The 23,774-nt window shown below is 45.9% G+C and overlaps 1 protein-coding gene across 1 annotated transcript in view; it reads left to right on the top strand.

Moving 5' to 3' along the window:
- The first annotated feature begins 12,059 nt into the window (after window positions 1-12,059).
- Window positions 12,060-23,774, top strand: part of afap1l2 (actin filament associated protein 1-like 2) — a 44,546-nt gene continuing 32,831 nt past the window's right edge. Inside the window, exon 1 of the mRNA XM_080835503.1 lies at window positions 12,060-12,170. Within this exon, the coding sequence (XP_080691629.1) occupies window positions 12,155-12,170 (16 nt within the window). The 5' untranslated portion in view covers window positions 12,060-12,154. The remainder of the gene's footprint in view (window positions 12,171-23,774) is intronic.

Here is a 23,774-nt window from a genome sequence, read left to right as displayed (position 1 = left end):
AAAGTGAAGGTGGAATTGATTTTTTAACCCACACACTGTTTCCCACCCCAGCACTGCCCCCTTATTTAGTTTCCACGTTTAAAGCTTCTGTTTTGTTTGGTATTCAAATGAGGTGTTGGTATTTCTTTTTAGGAATTTCACCTACCACAATGCAACGCTCAATTACTGTGGGGGATCTACCACTAGAGAGCAGGCTTGTGTTGCATCAACAGAACGAAGAAAAACAAAAAAGGTTGCACCTGAATTTTGAATGCCACTTTCCATGTCACCCTTTCTCTCTCTCCCTTTTCTCCCTCTTCCCTACATCCTCTGCTGACATATTTCTTTGTTGTTGCTTTCTTTTTTCGGGTCCGACAATCCACACTTTTTTTTTTTCGACCGCTCTCCGGTCTGCTACCTTGCAATATATCTCATTTTTATCTCCAAACAGCATATCACTTTGAATAAAGTTCAGATTTGAGAAAAGATTTGCATTTGATATGACTTGCATTTTGTAACGTTTTGAGACTTCGAAACTGCCACTGTGTTGCGGTGGGGTGGGCATGTAGTAACATGAAAATGAAATAGAAGTGGGGAGGAAGTGTCGAAAATAGGGGTGAAATCTCTACCCATGTAGTCACTTCCAAAACCTCAGGCATGAGGCAAACCAATACCATGACTTCTTATTGGCCAAGTAGTCTGGTCTGCACTAATCAGAGACATTGGTGTTGTGCAGCTGGTGATAGCCTGAGTGGTTAGGCCTGTGGTGTGGGTGCAGCACCCTCAGATACCCATACTAGCTTTGTGTAGTGCCTAACGTAGTACTGACCTCCCAGGGCTCAACCACCGTGTTAATGTCAGCCATGGTATAGTCTGTCTAAGTGTGCCAACTCTCTGTGTGTTGACCTTATATTCAATGTGGTCAGCATTAATAGCAACAGAAACTATCTGGAATCTACAAGTAATGATTAACCGTACAGATGAAACAATATAACAACAGTTTGTTGTATGAGCTGACAGGTGGTATAAAGTAGAAGTACCTTACTGGATGGCCATTTTGGACAGAAATGGATTTCAGCACAGCAATGAGCATACACGCTCCTAGATAAGATTAAAGCTGCCTGCATGTATTTTCCATAACAGAGGATATGAGCCAACTGGGGAGAATGTGACTTTTTTGGGGGTTACACTTCTAAGATCTAGATTTGGAGATTACACTGTACTAGAATCTACTACAACACCCCACCTTCTATACTGTGTCACTTTAAGAAAAATGGAATGAGAGAGCATTTTGATATCCGATCTTTGTTCCTCACCTTTTTTTCTCTGTCTTTTAAAAGAAAAAGACTTGATGGCAATGATGTATTCGCTCAACAGCGTAATAAAACACTGCTTCAAACATTCACAGTGAGATCTCTCTTTCACTTCCATATTTATCAGATCCAGTCATGAAGGTTTGTTACTGTGTCTGGCGCTGTGTGTTGTGACAGTTTGTGTGTGTGTGTGTGTGTGTGTGTGTGTGTGTGTGTGTGTGTGTGTATGTCAGAGTGGCACAACCTGATGTGGGCCCTAGATCACGCCAGATTATGGGTTCAGACTAAATGTGTGATTCAGTGAAAGAACTCCATGATGTCATCATGCTTTGTTCTGTGTGGCCTCATCCTGTTCTCCAAATGCTTCTTTAACTCACCTTGTGTCAGTCAGAGAGGAATTGAATCCGTATTGAATCCTAGTGTAGAACACCAACATACTGAAAGTTACCACCACGCCCCTCGGAAGTGTCAGAGTTGAAAAGCCTAGTGTTTGTCTCGGTACAACATCCCCAGTGCACCGTGCACTGTGAGAAAAAGGGTCACACAAAGACACTGTGAAACACCTCACAAAAATGCACCGAAAGAGACTGTTAGTTTAGCTTAGCGACTTGTTAGCTTAGCAGTAGGAAGCAGTGAGTGAGCACTAAAGGGCAGCAGTGGAAGGCATGGAAGGGATTCCAGTCCACACAGGCTCCATGGGCCCCACATGATGAGGGGTGGCCCTTAAGAGATCCCTAGGCTGTAAAAACATTTAAGGCTTACATTTTTTGCCTTTTGGTTGTTGCCTGAAATACATTTGGAGGATACATTGACCTGGCTGGTTTTTATTACACTGGGACTCCCCTCTCATTCCACTGCTCTGAGTGTGCAGGGGGCCCGGAGGTATTTTTAGGCCCCATGGACTGGAACTCGGAACCCATCCCAGGTGAGGAGGCTGGGTGATATCATGTTGATGCTCACATCCTACATGAGGGAGGGGCTGATGGAGACGATAGAGGCAGATAATAGAGAGTCACTCAGAGTTGGGGCTGATGGAGAGACTATAGAGGCTGATATAAGCAGAGTTGGGGCTGATAGAGACTATAGAGGCTGATATAAGCAGAGTTGAGGCTGATGGAGAGACTATAGAGGCTGATATAAGCAGAGTTGGGGCTGATGGAGAGACTATAGAGGCTGATATAAGACAGTCACTCAGAGTTGGGGCTGATGGAGAGACTATAGAGACAGATAAAGCAGAGTCACACAGAGTTGGAGGTGATGTGCAGGCACATGGTTTTAACTTGTGGAACCATTTGGGGTTTCCTTGAAATGTATCATTTATCATTCCAACCAACAGGGACAGAGGCCTACTCTTTCCTTTCCCTTTCTTCTGATTCATTTGTGCACGGGCCATTTCAAACAAGCTTGTTGTAGAACAGCTGAACTGTAGCAGTATGACAGGATCAACAATCTGTGAGTGTGAGTGGGTGTGTGCGTGCGTGTGTGTGTCTGTGTGAGCATGCGTGTGTGTGTTTATTGCGGTTTTGTTCACTCATACTAAAACAGCCTGCCCTCAACTGATGTGAGTAGAGTAAATTCTGTAGGTTCAACAGAGTGTAACTTGGGAGCTCCCCACCAGCTCTCTCTCTCACACACACGCATAGGCACACACACATAGGCACACACACACACACACACACACACACACACAAAGATGCGGGTACACTATTAGTCTAGAACTACACATACACACACAAACATGTCCTTGTTTCTCCGTTCCCCCTCCCTCGTGGTCCTAAGGAGCTCATTATCATCAGTATGTTGTTCATACACCCAGAACAAACATTCATCATTATTACACATCTCTCCTCACTCCCTCTTCTTCTCTCTCTCTTTCTCTCTCTCTCCCTCTATCCTCACTCCCTTTTCTTCTCTCTCTCTTTCTCACTCTCTCTCTCTCCCTCTCTCTCTGCCTCTCTCCCCCCTCTCTCTCTCTCTCTCTCCCTCTCTCCTCACTCTCTCTTCTTCTCTCGCCCTGGGAGATGACTGCGGAGTTATGCCCCTGTGTGCTATAGTGTCTGTTTTCTTTATCCTCTCTCTCTCTCTCTCTCTCTCTCTCTCTCTCTCTCTCTGTCACACACATACACATACACACATGCAAATCAAACAACACAAACACCAAATACATTTTAGCCTACAACACTTTGTGAATGCAAGTATGGCTATGGCTACTAGCAGATGTTCTGAGCTGCATGTAGTCTGTCAGTTTTGGTCTGAGTTGCTTGTGTTTCTCAGCCACTGTCCTTTTGTATCTATCAGTTTCAGTTCTCTGTTTTTTTCGCAGACAGGTCTAAAGTGGCTAACTTATTATGTGTGTTATGTGCCACCTCTTTTTATCCTCAGTGTTATGAACCGCATGTGGTCTCTCTCTGTTTCAAGTCTCTAGTTTCTCTCTCTCTCTCTCTCTCTGCTTTTATTGCTGAAGTGGCCCACTTATTTATGTATTCTTACATGTATTCCCCCCCCCCACACACACACACACACACACACACACACTCCCCCTCCAGACGCTGATGTTTGTTCTGTGACTGTATGTTTTCCACCCCGTGCCCCTGTGCATTAATGCTCACAGTCCTCAGCTCTTGTGTGGGCCCTTCCTCATGATCCTCCCCTTCTCCGGTTGCGGACCTCACAGGCTCCTGTCAGGGTCTTAATGATGCCGAGATTGAAAACGACATCCCAGGTAAGGGGGGGTGGGGGATGGGGGGCAGTCTATTGGAGAGGTGGCCCAGAAGGGTGAGGGAGGGGGGGGGGGGCAGTCAGTTTGAGAGGTGGCCCCGGAGGCCCGAGGGCGCGTCGCCTGGGTGTGTTTTCCGAACATTTCCTCGCAGATCGTTTTTCGCACAGTTGGCTTATACCGGCAGCCGTGTTTTTGCTGGGTGAGGCAGACGCACAAATATACACACATTCACATGTGAACACCTACTCACACACTCACACACACATACACACACACACACACACACACACACAAACAGACTAAATCTGCTCATGGAGAGAGGGAGAGATAGAATAATATTTTCGTGTGACATAATGTTCTCACTCGAGATTTTCCTCCTGGGGGTGACCCTGAGAGTTTGGTCAGGTGCCTTCTTGTGTGTGTGCACGCCTGTGTGTGTGTGTGTGTGTGAGTGAGCATGAGTATGTGTGTGTACGTATATTTGATTGACAGTAAAAAGCCCTCCATTAAAGAGCCAGGTGGCTCCATTGTTGCCAGGACTCCGTCTCCGTGACACATGCACTGCGGGCCCAACTTCAAAGCCCCTCTCACTGTTTGGGTAGTCTCATCCTACCGTAGACTCACACACACACACACACACACACACACACACACACACACACACAGCGCAGATCACTCTTCATTCCTCACCCAGCCTCTGGCCTCCCATGGACCGACTCTCAAAACTAAATGCTCCAGGAGCATTTTCTTTTTCTCACACTTGTCATCGTTCATACACACACAGATGCTTTTGACCACAACCCATCCCTGACACATCCCTGTAATTTGTTTGTTCACAGTTTGCAACGTCAACACACTATGACCTTCAGCAGGAGTGAATTCACATCAAAGCCTCTTTATCTTCTGTGTCCTAAAGGGTACACATTTGTGTAATGATTACACAGGACTGACAGGAGATACTGCTCAAGCAGTTGTCAGATTTATTTTTTAGAATTGCAACTGTAGTTGCCAAAAGGTCATATTATGGATATTTAACAACTTTTACACCAAGTGTGTTTTATACATTACATATTGCTATTTATATTGCTGAAGGCATACACATAAATATGCTTTTCTACTGTTGCCTCTTCTTCTTCTTCTTCTTCTTCTTCTTCTTCTTCTTCTTCTTCTACTTCTTCTTCTTCTTCTTCTTTATCTAACGCCTTATGCTTGTTAATATTTTCCTGTATAGTCACAACACAGACTCCATAATGTACTCACATGCACACACATGCTCATTTAAGTGTAAAGATATAATCACGCTTCTTGTAGATTGCCTTTGTAGTGGCAGCCCACTCACAAAATGTTGCTTCAGTGAGGAAGAATAACTTTGTTTCGTAAAGACACAACCCAGAGCTCTTTGAAGCATTCCACTCCAACAGAATTCCTTGAATATAAATCAGGATCTTACTGTGCTTTCCCCAGAGTTGCTCAACATATGAGCCCTTTGTCCCAACCCCTCTCCTCACCTACGCCGAACAATAGGTAACTTTCTTCCGCCCACACTCTCATTCCCTCGCCCCCTCTCCATCATCCTCCCTTCTTTCTTCTCCTCTACCACTTTTATCTCCTCCCCCTCTCTCATCCTCTCCACTCAACTCTTTCCTTTCCATTCCTCCCTTTGCTGTTCTCTTCTCCTTTTCTTCTCTATCAACACTCCTTTATGCCTGGATGTCCTCTCCCCTGCCTCTTGCATCTAGCCATCCCTGTCCTCTCTCTCTCTCTCTCTTCTCCTGTCTTACCTACTGTCTCCCCTGGCCTCTCTTCCTCTCTCCTCTCCTCTTTTGGCTCCTTCGTTCTCCCATGCATCTTTCCCCAACCTGACACACTTGGCAAGTCGTCTCCTCTGCTTGAGCGGTCCTTTGTGCTGCAGACTGTAGGGGAGTGTGTGTGTGTGTGTGTGTGTGTGTGTGTGTGTGTGTGTGTGTTACATGGGAAAGGTCCCTCAAATCAAAGAGGCCCAGTGCTCATACTGAGACTGAGTCAGTGACCTTTGACCCCTGAGTCACAGCTGTGGAATGCTCTTTGTGCTCCTACCAACAGCAGCAGCGAAAGATAGACAGAGAGAGAGAGAGAGTCAGAGAGGGAGCGGACAAGAGGAAGGACCTGACTTCATCTGAGGCTACCATCTCCCTGCCTCTCTCTGTCATTCTCTCCCTACCTCTCTCTCTCTTTCATTCACTCTCTCTCTCTCACTCTCTCCTCCATACTCTGTTTCTTGTTTTGTTATGTATTATTCCTCTCTCTGTGACACTCTGTGTGTGTGAGTATGTGTGTGTGTGTGTGTCCAGCTGACAAACAAACATACACCACCTCAAACACATCGGGGGGGGGGGGGGGAGCTAAACCTCAGCAGGGCCAAACAAACGACAAACTCTCTGGCATTCTTCCCCCGCTGTCGTGGCCAAGCGTGCCCGTCTGCACCCCCTCTCCACCGCGCCGCCGTGGAGACGCACCCAAGCACTCATAATGATGCCAGCTGACGAGACGGGATGGCAACGAACGCCCACAGCAGGCACCGACCGCTCAAATGCCTCTTCACGCATGGCGAGCAGGGACAATGGCACTGCCTGCCACCCGTTGTGTGTGTCCGTGTGTCTGTCTGTGTGTATGTGTGCGTTTTGGGGTGGCAAACAGCTCTTTTGGGAAATAGAAGGGGGACCACCCTGGGTGAGGCTGTCTGGGGCACACACACACACACACACACACACACACACACAAACACACATTCCTCCGCTGAGGTGGCGGATCAGCTGGAGAGGAGGACGGGGGCAGGAGTAAGGGCAGGGGGAGATTAAGCTCCAATCAGACACACTGTCAAGAGGAGAGGCAAGTGCTCGTCTCCATCTCCCCACGGAATAATCCATCAAAAGGAAGTAGATAAAGACTTTGGGGATGATAATTAGACCCCAGTGGTGGCATCCAAATTTTGAAACGGTCATTATCAAACTGGTTCAAACATTTGCATTTTTATACTTACAAGGAGACTCCTCTGCAACAACAGAAGAATCTTTAATCAAAACCATTCGTCCTAAAACATAACCATCTTTCAGATTTGACCCTTTCTGACAACCAACAATAAACACATTGTCAACCACAGACCAGCGCCTTTCCTACACTTGCCACCTTTGAAGAGAAAGAGCCGTCTGGGCCTCCAAAGCTGCTCCCTCAGCACCAGCTCTGTCTTCCCCGGCTGAGCAAGGGGGATTACCGGAGCCCACGCTCTGGTGGAGAGGGGGAGAGAGGACCAGCAAAACTTCACAGAGGAGAAGAAGGAGGAGGAGGAGCAGGGGCAGGAGCAGGGATGGGGATGGGCCACTGTCATCCATGGGTTTATCGTACAGTGTGGGCCTTCAAAACAACAGAATGGTCCTTTGTTTGGGCCTGTAAGGGGACCCTTTTTTTTTGATCAGGCAACCTCTTTCTTCCTCTTTTTACAGTCTTTGCCGAGGCTAATCTGATTGTAGATGCCGCTACCTGCCTCTGAAATGTGAAGTGTAATTGGTTGGGGGAAGAATTCTATACAATTATTGAAGTGAATAGTGTAAAAAATAGGTAGGTAAAGGCTAAATTGAGTGGGCACTGACATAATGAATTAAGAGACACACAGAGCTCCGAGACATGACTGGGCCATACATCCATGGCCTTGGTTAAATAGTCATTCCTCCCTTTGAAAGGTTATACTGCACTCCCTTGGTGTAGTTAGAGTTGTATTTTAAAGAGTCCCCACTCTTTCACAACCCTACCATAAAATTGTCCCTTAGGGATGACCCACGTGGTTGGCACTTCAACCTCCATAACTCTGTAAAGACATAATTGCATAAACTGTGTGTAGCTTCACACACCCTCTCTCTCTTATCATCTCCCACCTCTGACACTCACTCCCTCTGGGCAACTCAACCACTCCTTACCCCCCCCCTCTCTCCCAGCGTCTCTCTGACAGAGCCTGAGAACTACCCACGTTGGTCCTCCCTCCCCTGCCCCCTCACCCCTCCCCTGCCTCTCTAAAGCACATGCTAACATCCACCCACACACTCACATTGAGGGGGCAGCCACTCCTTAAATAAACTTCATGGGATGAGCAAAACAACTATGTGCCTCTTCGTTTGTAAAGCCATTAATCCCCAGCCCTCCAGTGCTGTCTCATCGGCGTGAAAAGACACAGAGAGGGACAGAATGGGAAAATGACAGCACAATGAGTTGTCCGGCAAGACAATACGCTCAGATTTTGCATTTCCTGTGAAGCCTTGCCGATTTGTCAATAGGATTCTGGGAAAACAGTCTTATCAGGCTGTTTCATCATCTGCCTTTCTGGGGAACTCACTGATGAGAATGTTTTCTTAAGTCGGAGCTGAAGCTACACTTTATGATCTGCGACACTGTGAACTTCAAAAGGTCCAAAGAAAAATGTTCAAGAAAAACCCTTGTATGTTTGAGGATGCATTTTGTCATTACATTTTCATGAAATATACTTTTGGTTAAAACATACTCGTTTTTTTTTTTTTTTTTTACAATAATTATTATTGCAACCATTCAAAATAAATTATGTAACCATCAGAAAAAAAACTCAGGAAAAGCTTGCATCTGAAATAGTAAACTTTAGGTTTTAGTTCCTCAGCTTGAGCGGTATGAAAGAAAGACTTCAGCTCACAACACAACGTTCCTCGTCACAGGAGGACGTTCCTATCGGAGGACACCAGCTACTGCCCCATTTCATGTCATCGAGATCGGTCTGCCATGTCTCGTTATCTGTTCTGTTCTGTTCTCCTCTCTTCTCTTCTCATCTCTTCCCTTTTCACATCTTTTCTTTTTTTTTAAGGAAGTGTGTCTGACCCACTTCTGGGGAGTAGAATATCAGTGAAGAGTTCTATTAGATGCTCTTACTCCCCAGCAGTAAGCTCTGGCAGGAAGGAGCCTCGGCGGACAAGGAGCTTACATGGAAACTTTTCTCCGTCCCCATGGGCTTTGCGGGAGAGGTCAGGACTCTCTGGAGCATGTGATATTGGTGGACATAAACACACACACACATGGTCTTTCTATCTCCCTCTCTTTCTCTTTCTCTCTTTCTCCTCATCATCACAGTCACATACAACACAGAAAAGTTCTCACACTCCCCGGCCAATGGAGGCAGGATGACTTGATGAGAAAATGGTCATGTTTGTCTGAAGAGTGAATCTCTCTCTCTCTCTCTCTCTCTCTCTCTCTCTCTCTCTCTCTCTCTCTCTCTCTCTCTGTCACACACACACACGCAGACACACTCTATGTGTATTTATGTGTGTATATTTTTGTTAGAGAGAGAGAGAGAGAGAGAACAAGAGGAGGAAGAGAGGTCAGGTTAGACATGTTTCGGCCATGTTTGCCAAATCTGTGAATGGGCTGTACAGCAGGTTTACTGGCTGTGTAAATAGACCATTCCCATATTTGCCCTGCTGCAGCCTAATGGCTCCTGCCCTGCCCTCACCTCACCCTGTCGAACTCTTCTGAAGAGAAGCAGAACTGGTTGACCCCGCAAAGGACCAGCTCATACTAGGAGTGACCAGGCCCCCTCCCCCAGTGTCCCTATAGCAACCACAATCACCTAGGACAATGTGAAAGACAGATCCCCAGGATTGAGATGGTTTTCGTTGGAGCAGCTTTTGCGTCGAAGTTGAGGAGTGGGGAGTGCGTGCGTGTGTGTGTGTGTGTGTGTGTGTGTGTGCGTGCGTGCGTGCGTGCGTGCGTGCGTGCGTGCGTGCGTGCGTGCGTGTGTGTGTGCATGGTGTAGGTGGGGTATTAGAAAGTATAACCTGCAAGTTGCCACAATATGCTCAGTCATCATCTGACTGAGGTGAAGCATGACGTGCAAAAATGAGGTCCTGAGTGTTTTACAGTGAAATGAGTTCTGTGTTGTTTTTCCTGGATGAGTGAATGGACTGCAGTCCATATGCACAGTCATCAAAGTCGATAGACACAAAATCATTACGCTATTATCTGAGGAACTCAGCCATGCCACTAACAGCTCGAGTGGTTCTGGTTCTCGTATATTTGTGTTTTCAGAGACTATGTAGCTCTGTAGGGTCGTTCTGATTTGATTGGGTAACAGTTGTTCCTGAGGCAACATTTATTCTGTTAAGTACCTCAGCCAATCGTTGTAAAGCTCAGTGATGTCAATCACATGCGCCTTCTAGCATTGTCAGCTGGCTAGTTGGCTATGTTAAGCATTAAAGGAGTTGGCAAAGGTGGCTTTTAAAAGCCACATCGAATAGTATATCCTTGCTTCCCTTACCGATTCCTTCAACACATGATATAGCCAGATAGCGGGCTAACAATGCTAGCTCAAAATCTATGTAACTCATATAAAGCATTACACACCATCAGACTACAACGGATTCGCAACATTGCGTTTGTTATGGGTCGATTAACATCTATTGGCAACTTCCAATGCAATGCAGCTGTGTAACAGTTTAACCTGCTCAGGTCATGAATTTGAATTTTGAGTAAAAAGGTGTAGCAAAGGGGGAGCATGGTCACCCCACCTGGACTCGAACCCGGGTCTAAGGGGTGCCACACGTGCACTCTGACCGCCATACCAAAGAACCCAGCTCAATGGCATGGCAGCCAGAGAGCAATGCCAGCCAGAGAGCATATTCACCTGTGGGGACGATCACATCGTCACAGAAGGTGCATGCGAATGACATCACAGGCTTGAGCTTTACAATGATTGGCCGAGGTACTTGACGTCCCTGATACAACATAGTAAATGTAGTCCCAAATGAAGTTCCAACTGTTACCAGGGCAACCAGTGACATGCACTGATCTCCAGGGATCTGGTTATCTTTCGGATTCTCTCTGTCAAACACACACACACACACACACACACACACACACACACACACACAACAGGTCCAGACAACAACAAGGCTATTCATGACGCAGGAATACTCTTCCCAGCTTCTCCAGAAACAGTTACTCCCTCCCTGATTCCCAGCTGTGGTGTCCTACCTGTAATTACAGCGGGCATTCCAACCCTCACTGCTGTCATGACATCATGACGTGTCACCGTTCAAAACAAGTAACCTATTCAAAGTTACTTCACATGTTGATTTGACCAAGTTGACCACTTCTTCATTTCATTTCTTAAAGCAGTACGAACTTGACAATTATCTCTCCCTCTTTTTCCACTGGTATGTGTGTGTGGTGTGCATGCCTGTAATTGCTAAACAGATATGGTGAAAGAAACAGCTTGATACAGTAGACACATTTCATTGCTTTGTGTTTACAATCGAGCTTCCAGCCCTTGCTCTCTGTTCATAGTTTCGTTACTCCACTCAACGTATGCGCTCCGCCACATTCCTGCCGTTCCTTCCCCAGGTCAGGACGCTCCCATGGGCTCCGTGATCAGCTTGAAGTTGGGAAATTCGCCCCTTTCTGGCACAGAATTCAGGGGCTTGCATTCTGGGAACGTGCGCTTTTCTCCGCATAATCCAAACAATCATCCGCGCAAAAGAAACAGATTGGATTGTTTTTGTTATTCATATAATAATAGGCCTACCCTCTTCGACTTCCTTTCCCCCCTCCATGTGATAGCTGCGATTAGTGAGTGACTAAGATGTAATATGATGCAGAAAGCTGCATATTAATCGGTTCAGAACCATTAACAACGTTGGCTCTCCAAAACGGTGTTTATCGTATATTTCTTTAAATGAATTGACACGTTTATTTTTTGTATTCGTTCATTGACATAACTTGTAAGAGTTCTTTCCCTTACGTCGTTACGGGGGAATAGATCCCAAAACAAGATAGTGAAAACAGTTTCGTTGACACTGTCAGACAGACACAAATAGGGCAGACTGCGTGCCGAACTGAACCAGCGTGACGTTTAGCTCAGGAGGCGCGGCAAATTCGCTGACTGGAGTGCGCTTCTGTGGAAGAGTTGAGTTGAGACTGCGGAGACAGGGGCTGGAAAGGACAGCTGGAAAGCGCAGTGGGAGCGTTGGAAGTGCCGCTACACTCTGACCAGTCGTCAGAGAGCGACTTCGGATTGCCTTGAAACTCTCTAAGGATCTTGCCGGAAAACCTCGTCTGGAGAAAGGAAGAAAATAAACGGGATCATAGTGCCTTGACAATGGATAAGCATAAAGGTATGGCAAAGCCATAATTTATACATTATTTGACACCAGCTAACATGTGAAAGAGGAAGAGAGAAAGAAAAAAGTAACCGAAAATGACATACAAAAAACGGGGCGTAAGTTTTTGGTATCAGTTTTAGAAGATTTGTAAGTCAATAATTGTTCCACATGTGTCAATTCTGCTTTATACATGTTTTTGCATTACCCTTCTGTGAAACATTGGCTCCCCTCCTCTTTGGCACCCCACTGACTGCAGAGATACGTGACAGGTTTTGAAAACCAAAAAAAAAAAAATCCATTCATCACAGTTGCACATAAATATTTCATTAACCGAGCAATGATGTCTGAAGGAATTTCGCCTGAGTAACTTCGGGCGCTCGGCTAGCGCTTTACACCCTTGGCAATGCCCTGCAAGTCTGTCTGCTTGTTTCCTTACATAGAGATTATGAATGTAGGTGTAGGTCCACTGGTTTAATCCTGTACACAAAGTAGTTCACTGTGATCACGAAATAACAAGAAAGAGTTGTTTTCTCTTCACGATAAACTAGGTGTGAAAGGTAGCTTGTTGGGTATGAACTTACTGCAGGTGAGCGTTTTGGGGGGAAGGGGGTGGGGGTTGAAATAGATTGTCATGCATTCTCAGAAGTTTATAGTTTTTGACTTGTATGTATATTAAGCATACACGCAGACTTACAAGCAGCTTAGTGTCGACCACTTGTATCTTGGAATAAGTCTATTCGTTTGGCCATTTGTTTTCCTACTGATGGTGCATTAACTGGAGGTTTATGTACTGTACCCGTGCTTATTCTACTTATCTCCAAACGCAGTTCACCCAGTAGGAACAACGCGATGTGTTTTTACAATCGCATTTATGACATTTGTAGGACAAATTGTACAGCAAAATGACTTCTACCGAAACCTTTGGTGAAGGACAGATTCATTGTAGCCTGGCTGCCGTGAAAGTACAGGAAGCTAAACTAACCACGTAAATGTTTTGTTCACTCTTGTCAGTCTGGGATGATGTGTGTGTCCACAACAAGGCAGTCAGATGTGCAAATTAATTCACGTGCCCCCTGTGGAGAAGTCACCGTAAATATTTACAGCCCTAGGTTCATCTATTCATCTTTTATCCCGCAGGGACGAGTGTGTGTATTTATCATCTGTTCAATTTCCGTTACCACATTTTAATCTGCTCGCGTCTGGTCAATGGTAAATAACTACACTTTTATTGAGGGCGCTTGCTGGGAATCGTTAAAGATTATTAAGTGAATGCCTGAGGCAAGTTTTTTATTCTGCGGAATGCAAGAGGGTTATATATTGTTTCGCAAACTGATGGCCTACCATGGGGAGGTGCGATAAGTTGCTGACAGTGGGTAGGCTGGAAGAAGGGGAGGCAGGAAGTTGAGTCCGTCAGCGTCCGGATGGAATGTGCCTATGTAGCATCAAGTGATCCCTACACCATGTTATCATTACCAGTGATGGATGTGGGAACCCCCCCCCCCCCCCCTGTCTGACAGTATAATGACAACATGATCATACTGATCCTAGATATTTTCACCATCTACAGTGGATCAACATGTGCACCAACATAATATCATAATGTGAGAGGAACGTTTGTACCACTCTAGTGCCATTCTAGATGCTACAGGTGAATACGTGTCAAGAGAAGGCAACACAAAGCTACTCTTGATTGTAAATGAGATTGTAAAAGTAGGTTGTTTGTAGTCAAGAACAATGCCTCTGTCTGAAACAAAAAGAGAAAGCTGTTTGAAAACTCTTGTTTTTGATGTTTGATGCTCTTGATGTTGTTCCTCTGCTTCTGCACAATTAATCTACTCACAGGTCTGGGAATTGAGGAAACATAATTGTTTGTCCATTACTCCTATGCTTCCTTTGGCCTGAGAGGTCTTCTCCTGTAACCCAACCCAAATCATAACTGGTTTGTAATTCAAAACACATGAGGATGTTCTGAACATCCTGTGACCTGTCACCCGGTGACTTTAAACTCATTTAGCAAAACTACTTGGCAGGGACAGTAAGTAATTTGGTCATTTTCATACCATTATCCATCAACCATGATCTGGAAGCCTTCATCAACTCTCAATATGTTCAAGGTTATAAGGTCAGCCTTCTCATGACATTCAGGCTGTTCTTGTGAATTACGGTTGAGAAATCTCCTCCAAAAAGAGAGTGCTTAGGAAAACAATGTTAATACGAACTCTAGAATACTAAGGAAATGCCTTATTATTGACTAGAATGCATCTCTCCAAAGTTGTCTGTGAGATTTATATTTTATATTCCCAAAGTCTCTTTCAGTGTCTGGGACTAATTGTGTTTATTTCGGCATAGGTCTATTAGCAGTGCTTAAACTGCTCTGTGTTTTTTTTGCTACAGTATGTCACTGCCTGAAAGGCAATCACCCGTGTTCAGCTTGGTGTTCAAATGGTGTTGTGGTCAGAGGCTGTCGAGAAGACAGGGATGGGGGGGATGTGAGTTTTTGTTTTTGTGAGATAACAGACTGAGGGGAGTACAGTATGGAGGGAGAGAGAGAGGGAGAGAGAGAGTCTGATCGAGGCAGAAGACTGGTAGTGGGATGGCACTTTGGAGAGAAGTGTGTCATTCGTCCCGTGATAAACAGTGAGTAGGGGTGGTATGTTTTCCACAAGCTTTGAGGTTTGGCAATTGTTTGCCAAAAGGCATCCCACCATTTTAACACTCCCTGTATTTACGACAATGTTGGTGATAGATAGCCTTGTTATTAATGTCAATGTTTATGATGCAGATGATTCATTTGACATAGTAGTGAGGAGAGTTACATGACGAATGTCCAAACTGCTCTCTTAGAAGCAGGAAATGGCATCTGCATAGAGCTTTCAGCTGGTCTGTTGAAGAGCCAAAATGGTCGATGTCAAGCAAAACTTGTGAAAAGGTCTTCTTCTGAAATCACATCACATTGGTATCGGAGTTAAGATTCATTCTCAAACACAGGGCAAGAACCCTAGAGGGCCTCTAAAGGCTAAACCAAGAGCAAAAGCCAAGAGAGGGACGGCCACAGTTGATGGATCGCTCTCTTAAGTGTCATTTGTGTGCTTTCAGAGGCAAACCCATGCTCCATTACTGGAGCCCAGGTGTGTCCACGCAGCACATCATCACACATCTCTATGAGAAAAAAAGAGGAAGGGGGCTGGAGGGGGGGGGGGGGGGGGGTGGATCTAAATCCACCCTCAGCATGCTGTTTCTTTTCTTATCCCACCGATTTCCTCCTCTTCCGCCCCTCCTCCCCCCTTTTTTTCTGTGCTTCAAAGGAGGGAGTTTTTTATTTTTGTATTTTTTCTACATTCGGGGGAACCAGATCTCACCCCGGAGAGGCCCAGGCCCTGATACCACTGAGTTTCCTGACCCACCCTCAAGTCCCCTCCGAACGCGGGCCAAGTCCACTGCCTCTGCTGCTGATACTGCTGAGGCTGATGGTGCCACTTCGACTCCTGTTCAGAGCCCTAAAAGAAGGAGAGAGGGGGGAAGAGGAGGGAGAGAAGGGAGAGGGAGTTGAGAGGAAAGAGAGGACATAGGGATGGGGGGGAGAGAAGAAGAAGTAGAAAAGTAAGAGAGGGCAAAAGAAAAAAGGGAAGGGGAGAATGGGGGGCTGCGAGTGTGAGACTCTCCGACGCCCGCTGCATCTCAATAAAGACAAAACGCACGAGGAGGGGAGAGGCGCTCCAAAGACGCCGCTCAGGAATGGGAGGATCAGCAGTTTCTCTCACTCTCTCTCTCCTTCTCTCTCTCTCTTTCGCCGAGAAGAGAGAGAGAGAAAGAGAGTGTGTGAGAGAGAGAGAGAGAGACAAGGGAAAGGAGAGGAAGGAAGGGAGGGGAGTATCCATCTCTCTCAATCTGCCGTAAACCCTCTCGCTCAGAAGCCTGCTGCCCTCATTACATCCACATCTAAAGCCAGTCAAGTGGGACCCAGCTCTCATTAGTATACAGCAGTCCACAGAGCATCCCAGAGAGAGTGGGAGTGGGAGAGATAGATAGAGAGAGAGAGGGAGAGAGAGAGAGAGAGAGAGAGGGAGGGAGAGGGAGAGAGAGAGAGAGGGAGGGAGAGGGAGAGAGAGAGAGAGAGGGAGGGAGAGTGAGAGAGAGAGAGAGCGGGAGAGAGAGGGAGAGGAGAGAAAGAAGAGAGATGCAAAATATATTCTCTCTGATCATCTCCCAAATAACCGCATTGCCCAAAATCTGACAAGTCTGCGCCACAGCACTCATGTTTGCTTGTAGAAGTCAGTGCTGCACTAAATTGATATGATCTGACCTGATCTGCTGGTCCTCACAGCTCAGTGTGGGCGTATGTGCGCCGCCTGAAGCTACGCGTCAGTTTACACTGCGTCTCCGTAGAGGCCTTATCAGGGTGCAGGATAATGACCGCTATTGCGCTATAATGGTCGCTAACACGGCTATCGTGTGGGTGATCTGACCAAGCCGAGGGAACGAGTGTGATTTTGAGTTGGATCCAGTCAGGTCTGGGCTTTATCTTGAGGTTTGGACCTTTCAAAAGGACAAAGTGGTTGTTTAGGGGGCGGCCGATTGCATCACGGTGCTGCAATCTGGGGGTCTGTTGTGGAACTTCAGTGGGCTAAACTATGCAGCCGTGTGGGAATCAAAAAAAAGAAGCGCGCGTGTGTGCATCACCACTGATGTCACTTCCCTCTGATCTGCATTCCTCTGCACCCATTCTGATTCAGGTGAAGTGCTCCAACCTTCTGTTTGACTAATAGTGTAGTTTTGGAACAAGGAAATGAGAGAGGTGGAAATTTCGGGATTAAACAAATCAGTCCACAAATATTTGAATGCATTAACTAGCCTAATAGAATCAACAAAAGATATTTGATATCATATCAGCTAATTTAGGACTTTCAATTCCCATTGATCATAAGCGTTGTCACCTAGCAACACCTAGTTTTCCATACCTTTCAGTTGTAGTGTTGCCATGCACCTGTGGTGGGCGGCAATGTCTAATAGTGTGGTTGTGCCTCAAGAAAATTGAGTCGTATATGAAGGTCCCTTGCGTTTCTGTTAATCGGGTACACTTCGTTGTTCCATGTTCCTTCTCTGTCCCCCTCTTGGGCATGAAAAGGTAAGTCTGCAGGTATAATAAGGGTTATTGTTCGAGTGACTGCAGAATGTCCCTGTCCATGACGGAAATTCAACTGACGCATTCTCTCGTCGGCTACAAACATGAAACTGGACCAGTGTGGATTAATCGAGTTATCCCACAGTCTATACCGCCGCACACTTTTTTCCCCCTCAGTTTTAATTTTACTCCTAATTTCGAACTTTTGTTTGGGGATTCGGAGCAGCCAAAAGAAACGAACATTTAATGGTGGAGGCTGAAGTCCTCCGCATCAGCTGTGTCATCAGCCAATTATGTGTCGATGAGGTCATAGTAGTTCCAGACTGAGGCAAGCCAATCAGACACTGCAGATTTGGCCACTGACTTGTGGAGCACTTACACTGCAAACGACCTCACAATCAGTAGTTACAGCAACCAGGCCATTACAAGGGAAAGGTCATAAGAAGAGGTCATTAAGCTGTTAGAGAAAAAAATAGCATTTATTACTGGTAGTAGATATGCAGTGGCCGGCGTCTATTAAGTGAGCTTATGGTGCAGTAGGGTACAACAGCAGATTTCTAGTACATTTTTAAAAACTTCATTGAGGGCAACAAACCATGGATAGTGACTATCACTTGATTGATTGCCCTGGTATAGTGCTTTGTGAGACTGACTGTGTTCCTCTCTCTGATTCTTTCTGTCACACACAGACGCACAGACACACACACAGACGCACAGACACACACACACACACACACACACACACAAACACACACACACACACACACACACACAGAGCAGTGACCTCAGTTCCCCTTTTAAAACAAATACAGCATCCAAAGCCATCTCTGATTTGCCAGCAACATTACTCATAATTATCATCTGGGCTGCAAATGTCAATCAGAGAACCGACACACCATCGCCGTGACGCCAAGACCAAAGAGCATAACAAGGACAAGCCCTGATCTAAAAGCAGAGCAAGAAAGGAAAAAAGCACATCCCAAAAAAGAAAAAGAAATAAATACATCTTTGAAACAAAGCTGCATGGAAAAAAAATAGTCCGTACAAGAAAAAACAAACAGAAACCAGAGATAAAATCCAGGGCTTAACTGACATCCTTTCTTGACAATATCATTCCCCAAGTCTCTTTCAGTCTTTCAGTCCCTTCCATGGCACATGGCTCCAATGGAGTTTTTACAGGGCTCTCATCTCAAACAGTCTAAAGATCATCCATTGTCTTTATTAAGAAAAAGCCCATGTGACCAAACGATAAGAAAAGACAAGAAAAAAAAAGCGAAAGTGAGGAGGCCGTGGAGGGAGAGGTAGTTATTGTTGGAGGGAGCTCCGTGAGCCAGCATCTGTTCCTGTTTTGCTCCCTCGCCGGCGGAGCAGGGCGGCTGGAGGCGCTTCACAGAGAACCGGGGCCTCATGCTGGACCCCGTGCTTTTACTGCCGGGCCGGGACCGGGGCCGACCGGAGCTACCGTGCTCCTGCCCGCCCCCTGCACCGAGTGAACCCCCACACAGGCCGTAGCAGAGCTTCGCTAACTGATAGCGGAGAGGAGAAGAGGATCACAGGGAAAAACACAGCAAAGAGGTAGAACTTGTGCAGAGATGCAGAGGTCCATGTGTTGGGGTAGTGGTTCATAAACTTTTCATGGCAGGCCCCCCCTTTGGCCATGAGAAATCCGTTCTACCATGTAGGCTAAACAATAGATTGCCATATGAAGTATGGTACAAAGTAGGCCTAGGCTTGCGTTAATAATAAAAGTCAGTCATGCATACACATACACAGATGCACATGGTAAATGGTAAATTAACTGCATTTATATAGCGCTCTTCTACTCATAGAGTACTCAAAGCGCTTTAAAATGAATGCCTCAGACATCTACCCATTCATACACCAGTGGCGGAGGATTCGATCTAAGTTCATACACAAACACACACACACACACACACACACATGCATATGAACATACACACCCTCTCACTCTCTCTCTCTGTCTCACCTCCTCACCCACCCCCTGAACTCACTCGAGGTTTAATAGAGTACTCTGGGGAAAGGAGAGTTGGCCCACTTCACAGGGAAAAGGGTTCATGCAGAGAAGAGGAGAGAGCTACAGGGAGGAAAATCAGGGAGAGAAATATTAACTGGTGTGTGTGTGTGTTTGGGTGTGTTCCAGAAAGACTGTGTGTGTGTTTGGGTGTGTTCCAGAAAGACTGTGTGTGTGTTTTTAAGAGTTAATGCATGTCCCTGTACACGTACGTGTGTCTACCAGTATGTGCGTGTGTGTTTGTGTGTGTGTGTGTGTGTGTGTGTGTGTGTGTGTGTGTATGTGTGGTAGGGGCCATTTCTGTGGACAGATGATGGACAGGAAGGTTTGACCCACTCCTCTGCCTCAGGGGTGTCTCGAAGTCTGCACTGCTCTTAACTCTCGTTACACACACACACGCACACACACGCGCGCACACACACACACACACACACCACAGCTGTGGCCACACACACACTCCATCGGCCCTCAAACATTAAAAACACTGTCCCACTTTCAGACAGAGACAAATGACTACTCTCTTAAGATGCTTAACCATTCAGATGGATTGCCCAATGCCTCTCCCTTTACCACCCTCTGACCATGACCCTGTCCGAATCCAACTCAGCAGTCCACTTTGTGTCTCTGAAGGTCCCTCATAAGTGTTTTATAACGGCACTTAAAACTCTGCTGTCTTTTCCACGCAGTCCCCGTATGTTATACATTATAGCTGTTCAGAGTTGTGACAAACATGACTGCAAGATGGATCGTGAAAATGATGTGTTGGTGTTTTGTTTTGGTTAAATATGGGAATTTTCGCTCAACTCTGCAGTTCTCTCTGTCCAGTCTAAGGTTAATCACTCTCTGAAACGAGCGTGCGCTGTGTGTTGTTTTGATGACATCGGCATGTCCTGGACTTGGTGGTTTTGTAGTGGCAGTTGTTGTTTGAAGAGCTAGAGGCAGATAAGCTGTTGCATACAGCTTGACATGTCCTGTCAGTAGTTCTGGTCGGTTATCTTTTTGGAAGAAGCTTTGTTTTTGATTTTCTTGGTCAATTTAACTACGCTGCGTATTGCCAATAAGCTTTGGGTGAATGGTGATTGTGGGAAATTGAGTTCTTTCAGCAGTTCTGTTCGTCATTCAGAGCTGTGGGCCCCCTTTAAGCAGGCAGTGGTTTAGTAGCTGTAGACAGATAAACACACAAACTGCAGATGGATGTTTTATCAGGCACCAATAAGACAATCATACAATTGGTCATTCAACTATTCCCTTTTGACCAAAAATGCCCAGTAGGCCTCAGTGGTTTGGGAATGAATTAAGATCACTGTTGCGGTGGTCTCGGTGGTCGAAGTGTGGATTCCGCTGCTCTGGTTTTGGCCCGGGAAAAAAAAGATCTAGAACTTTCTACTCCCTCATTATCTGAGGACTACGCTGGCCCATTAACCTCCATGTGGCTACCAGCTGTTGACAGCAGCCATGGCTGTGTTTATTTTGCGGTGTGAAGGCTGATACGGTAATACTAGGCCTTTTTTATTTGCTGTCAACAATTAAATGTGGTACCCTCATGGCTGCTTTGTGTTTACTTGGTTGTACTCTAGATTGTTTGTACTTGAGTCAAGCCTGCCTGCCTCCCTCTTACATAGACGCTAACTGCTATGTTGCTACTACTCTACAAGAATAAAGAGCACCAGGAATCATAATGCAATTTGAAAAAGGCCAGGTTTTTTTTACCAAATTATCAGGACATCAACACATTACATCCGACCATCAGAGCCTCAAAGACCATCAAAGTCTTCTTTTGTTGCTGCTGTGCTGCAGGCGAGGACAGATCAGCCTGTGGACAGACTCAGGTCTCAACTCAAGACTTCCAGGTCCTCTGTGTCCACGCTGGATCATGTTTTTGCCAAAATCAACAGCTGATGCAAGTTGGATGCAACTCCCCGGAGTTTGTCAGTACTGAATTGTTTTAGCTTCCTGTCTCTGAGAGAAGGAAAAAAGACATAGATTCCATAATCCTCGAGGCCATAACGGTTTCCAGGAAGGATAACTCAAGCGGCTCTATACCTGCACTGCATACTCCAGTGTGTTCAGCTATACATATCACCAGTCAGCTAGAGGTAGGTGCCCGCACAAGCACATCTACACACTGAATTGCAGAGTAGAAGCCCCTTCAATTTGTTCCTTATGGCGTATGACGTTGCTGATTCATGCAGATGTGATAGTGAGTTAAGCGAGGTTTGGAGTGATCAAGAAAAGGCCTTCAGGTCATGTTTTAGGTGCAGTGGCATCAACAAACCAGTTCTGACTCACCGCACCTCATTTGTGGGGGTTTTCAGACTCATTTTTGGAGCATTCGCTAGCTGAAACAGCGGCTTTCACCCTCCAGAATCAGGCAAAAGGATGCACTGACACGGAGCCTGGTGTTCCCCACTAAGTGAACGCACCACAGCCGGTCTTTAGGCATATTTTGAGTGTCAGACGGGAATAGGGCTTCTCAAATCTAGACCACACTGGACACTAGCGAACGCCAAACTGCCACCAAAATGCCCAGGATAGCTAAGTAGCTGTTTGAAACCAACCCCTTATTTAGACTGATGTGTATTTTGTCCATTTTGTGGGGAAGCATCTTCAGACACTTAGCCTTGTTCTTTTTCTGCTGTTTTTCAAAGAGACAGGGATTTTTCCAACACTACTGCATGTCAATGTTTATATATCATCAGCACTTCTCATTTGTTGCTTCTGTTTGTTGGTTCAGATAATCTTGTGTGGGATCCAGTAAGGGCTCATAAATCCACAAGCAGAACTATCAATAAACAATATCCATTATCATTATCATTGCCTTTGCCTTTGCTCAGGCATTGTACATGAACGGCCATGCCTATGAAGCTACTGGAATTTAACTGAATATTCCTCCATCCACTATGTGTGTTCAGGTAGGTGTATGATAATATCTGTGTGTGTGTGTGTGTGTGTGTGTGTGTGTGTGTGTGTGTGTGTGTGTGTGTGTGTGTGCGTGTGTGTGAGAGAGAGAGAGAGAGAGAGAGAGAGAGAGAGAGAGAGAGAGCAGGAAGTGTAAACCATCACCCAATTACTGAGGAAATTCCTTTCAGTACAAATCTGATCTGCCTGCTTTGTTGTGTTTGAGATGGTCAACAATTAAAAGACAAAGCCTCTAGGTGCAACCAAAGGTCACTTGAGGCTAACCCACATATCTGAACCATACAGTAACCACAGCTTTTAAATCTTTATATGAAGACATAAAGAATCATGAGAGTTCCTGATAGCTCTATACCTGTAACACAAAGGTTATTTTGTTTCTAAAGGGAAGTGGATTGCTAATGCCTTATTTGTCTGCGGCGAAGAAGTCTGTGTGAGAATTGTGCGGAACCGTGTTGGGCTCCTGGCCAAGTGGTAACCAGTGGAAACTCTGGAGCCTTCTCTCTAGACCACCAGTCAGCTGACTGGCCATTCCCAGGGTCCCTCCCGAGAAGGGCATCTAAGTCAATCTCCAAAAACACAAGGGGGGAAATGTTTGTAGGGTAGAAGAAGAGGGAGGGAAATAAGAGGGGGTGGTGGGGGTATGGGGGGGTACATTCTTGGCTGAGTGGGCTGAGAAACGAAGGCACTAGGGAGAAACCTGGGATGGGTTGGTCGTCTGTTTGTTTGTTTGCTTGTTTGCGCACTGGCAAATGCTTAAACCCACATTAAAGCAAAACCACACAACATAAAACGGTTAGCAACCAGCTAACGCTAATCATTTGCAGAGAAGGAAAATATGATACTTTGAGTGTGAGAATGGACGTCAGTGTGAGAGAGTGTGTGTGTGTGTGTGTATGTGTGTGTCTGTGTGTGTGTGTAAAAACCCATGCATTCATTAAGTCAGTGTGTGTAGAGATGACGCAGGGATCCCCATCTGGAGGGCTCTGGCTGACTCAGCATTGAGAGAGCTTGGCTGGTGTAATGGAAGGCTAACAGAGGGGTGTGAAGGCACCAAGCTTCATCTCCAAGAACCAGCTGGATCCCACCCTCAGGGCCCTGGGTGTATGTGTTTGTTTGTGTGTGAGTATCACTGTGAGAGTGTGTGTATGTACTCTACACATATGCGTGTGTGTGTGTGTGTGCGTGTGCGTGTGCGTGTGCGTGTGTGTGTGTGTGTGTGTGTGTGAAAAACACCCAGGGCGATTCCTCAAGTTTAGAAAAAAAAAGAGCAACTCATAACAGCACACTGAGTAGTTCAGTCATGTACTGAGGTCCATGTTTTCTTACCTTCTTCATACTGAGTGGTGTATGATCGTCGTGAAAGCCATGAAGCGTTAGCCGTGTTTCTGCAGCAGAGACACATCAAACAGACTTATAGGGTGTAGGATCCAGCAGCGCTTGTTTAATGGGATTGAACACCCTGTGAGAATGTGGCCTAGTTTCTCTACGGAGTGTTGTCCGCTCCCCTTCTCCCACTCTCTCTGTCTCTCTCTCTCTGTCTCTC

The sequence above is a fragment of the Sprattus sprattus genome, assembly GCF_963457725.1.
Source record: "Sprattus sprattus genome assembly, chromosome: 3".
NCBI lineage: Eukaryota > Metazoa > Chordata > Actinopteri > Clupeiformes > Clupeidae > Sprattus > Sprattus sprattus.
The sequence above is the reverse complement of the archived record's forward strand: the minus strand, read 5'-3'. Positions and strand labels throughout refer to the sequence as shown.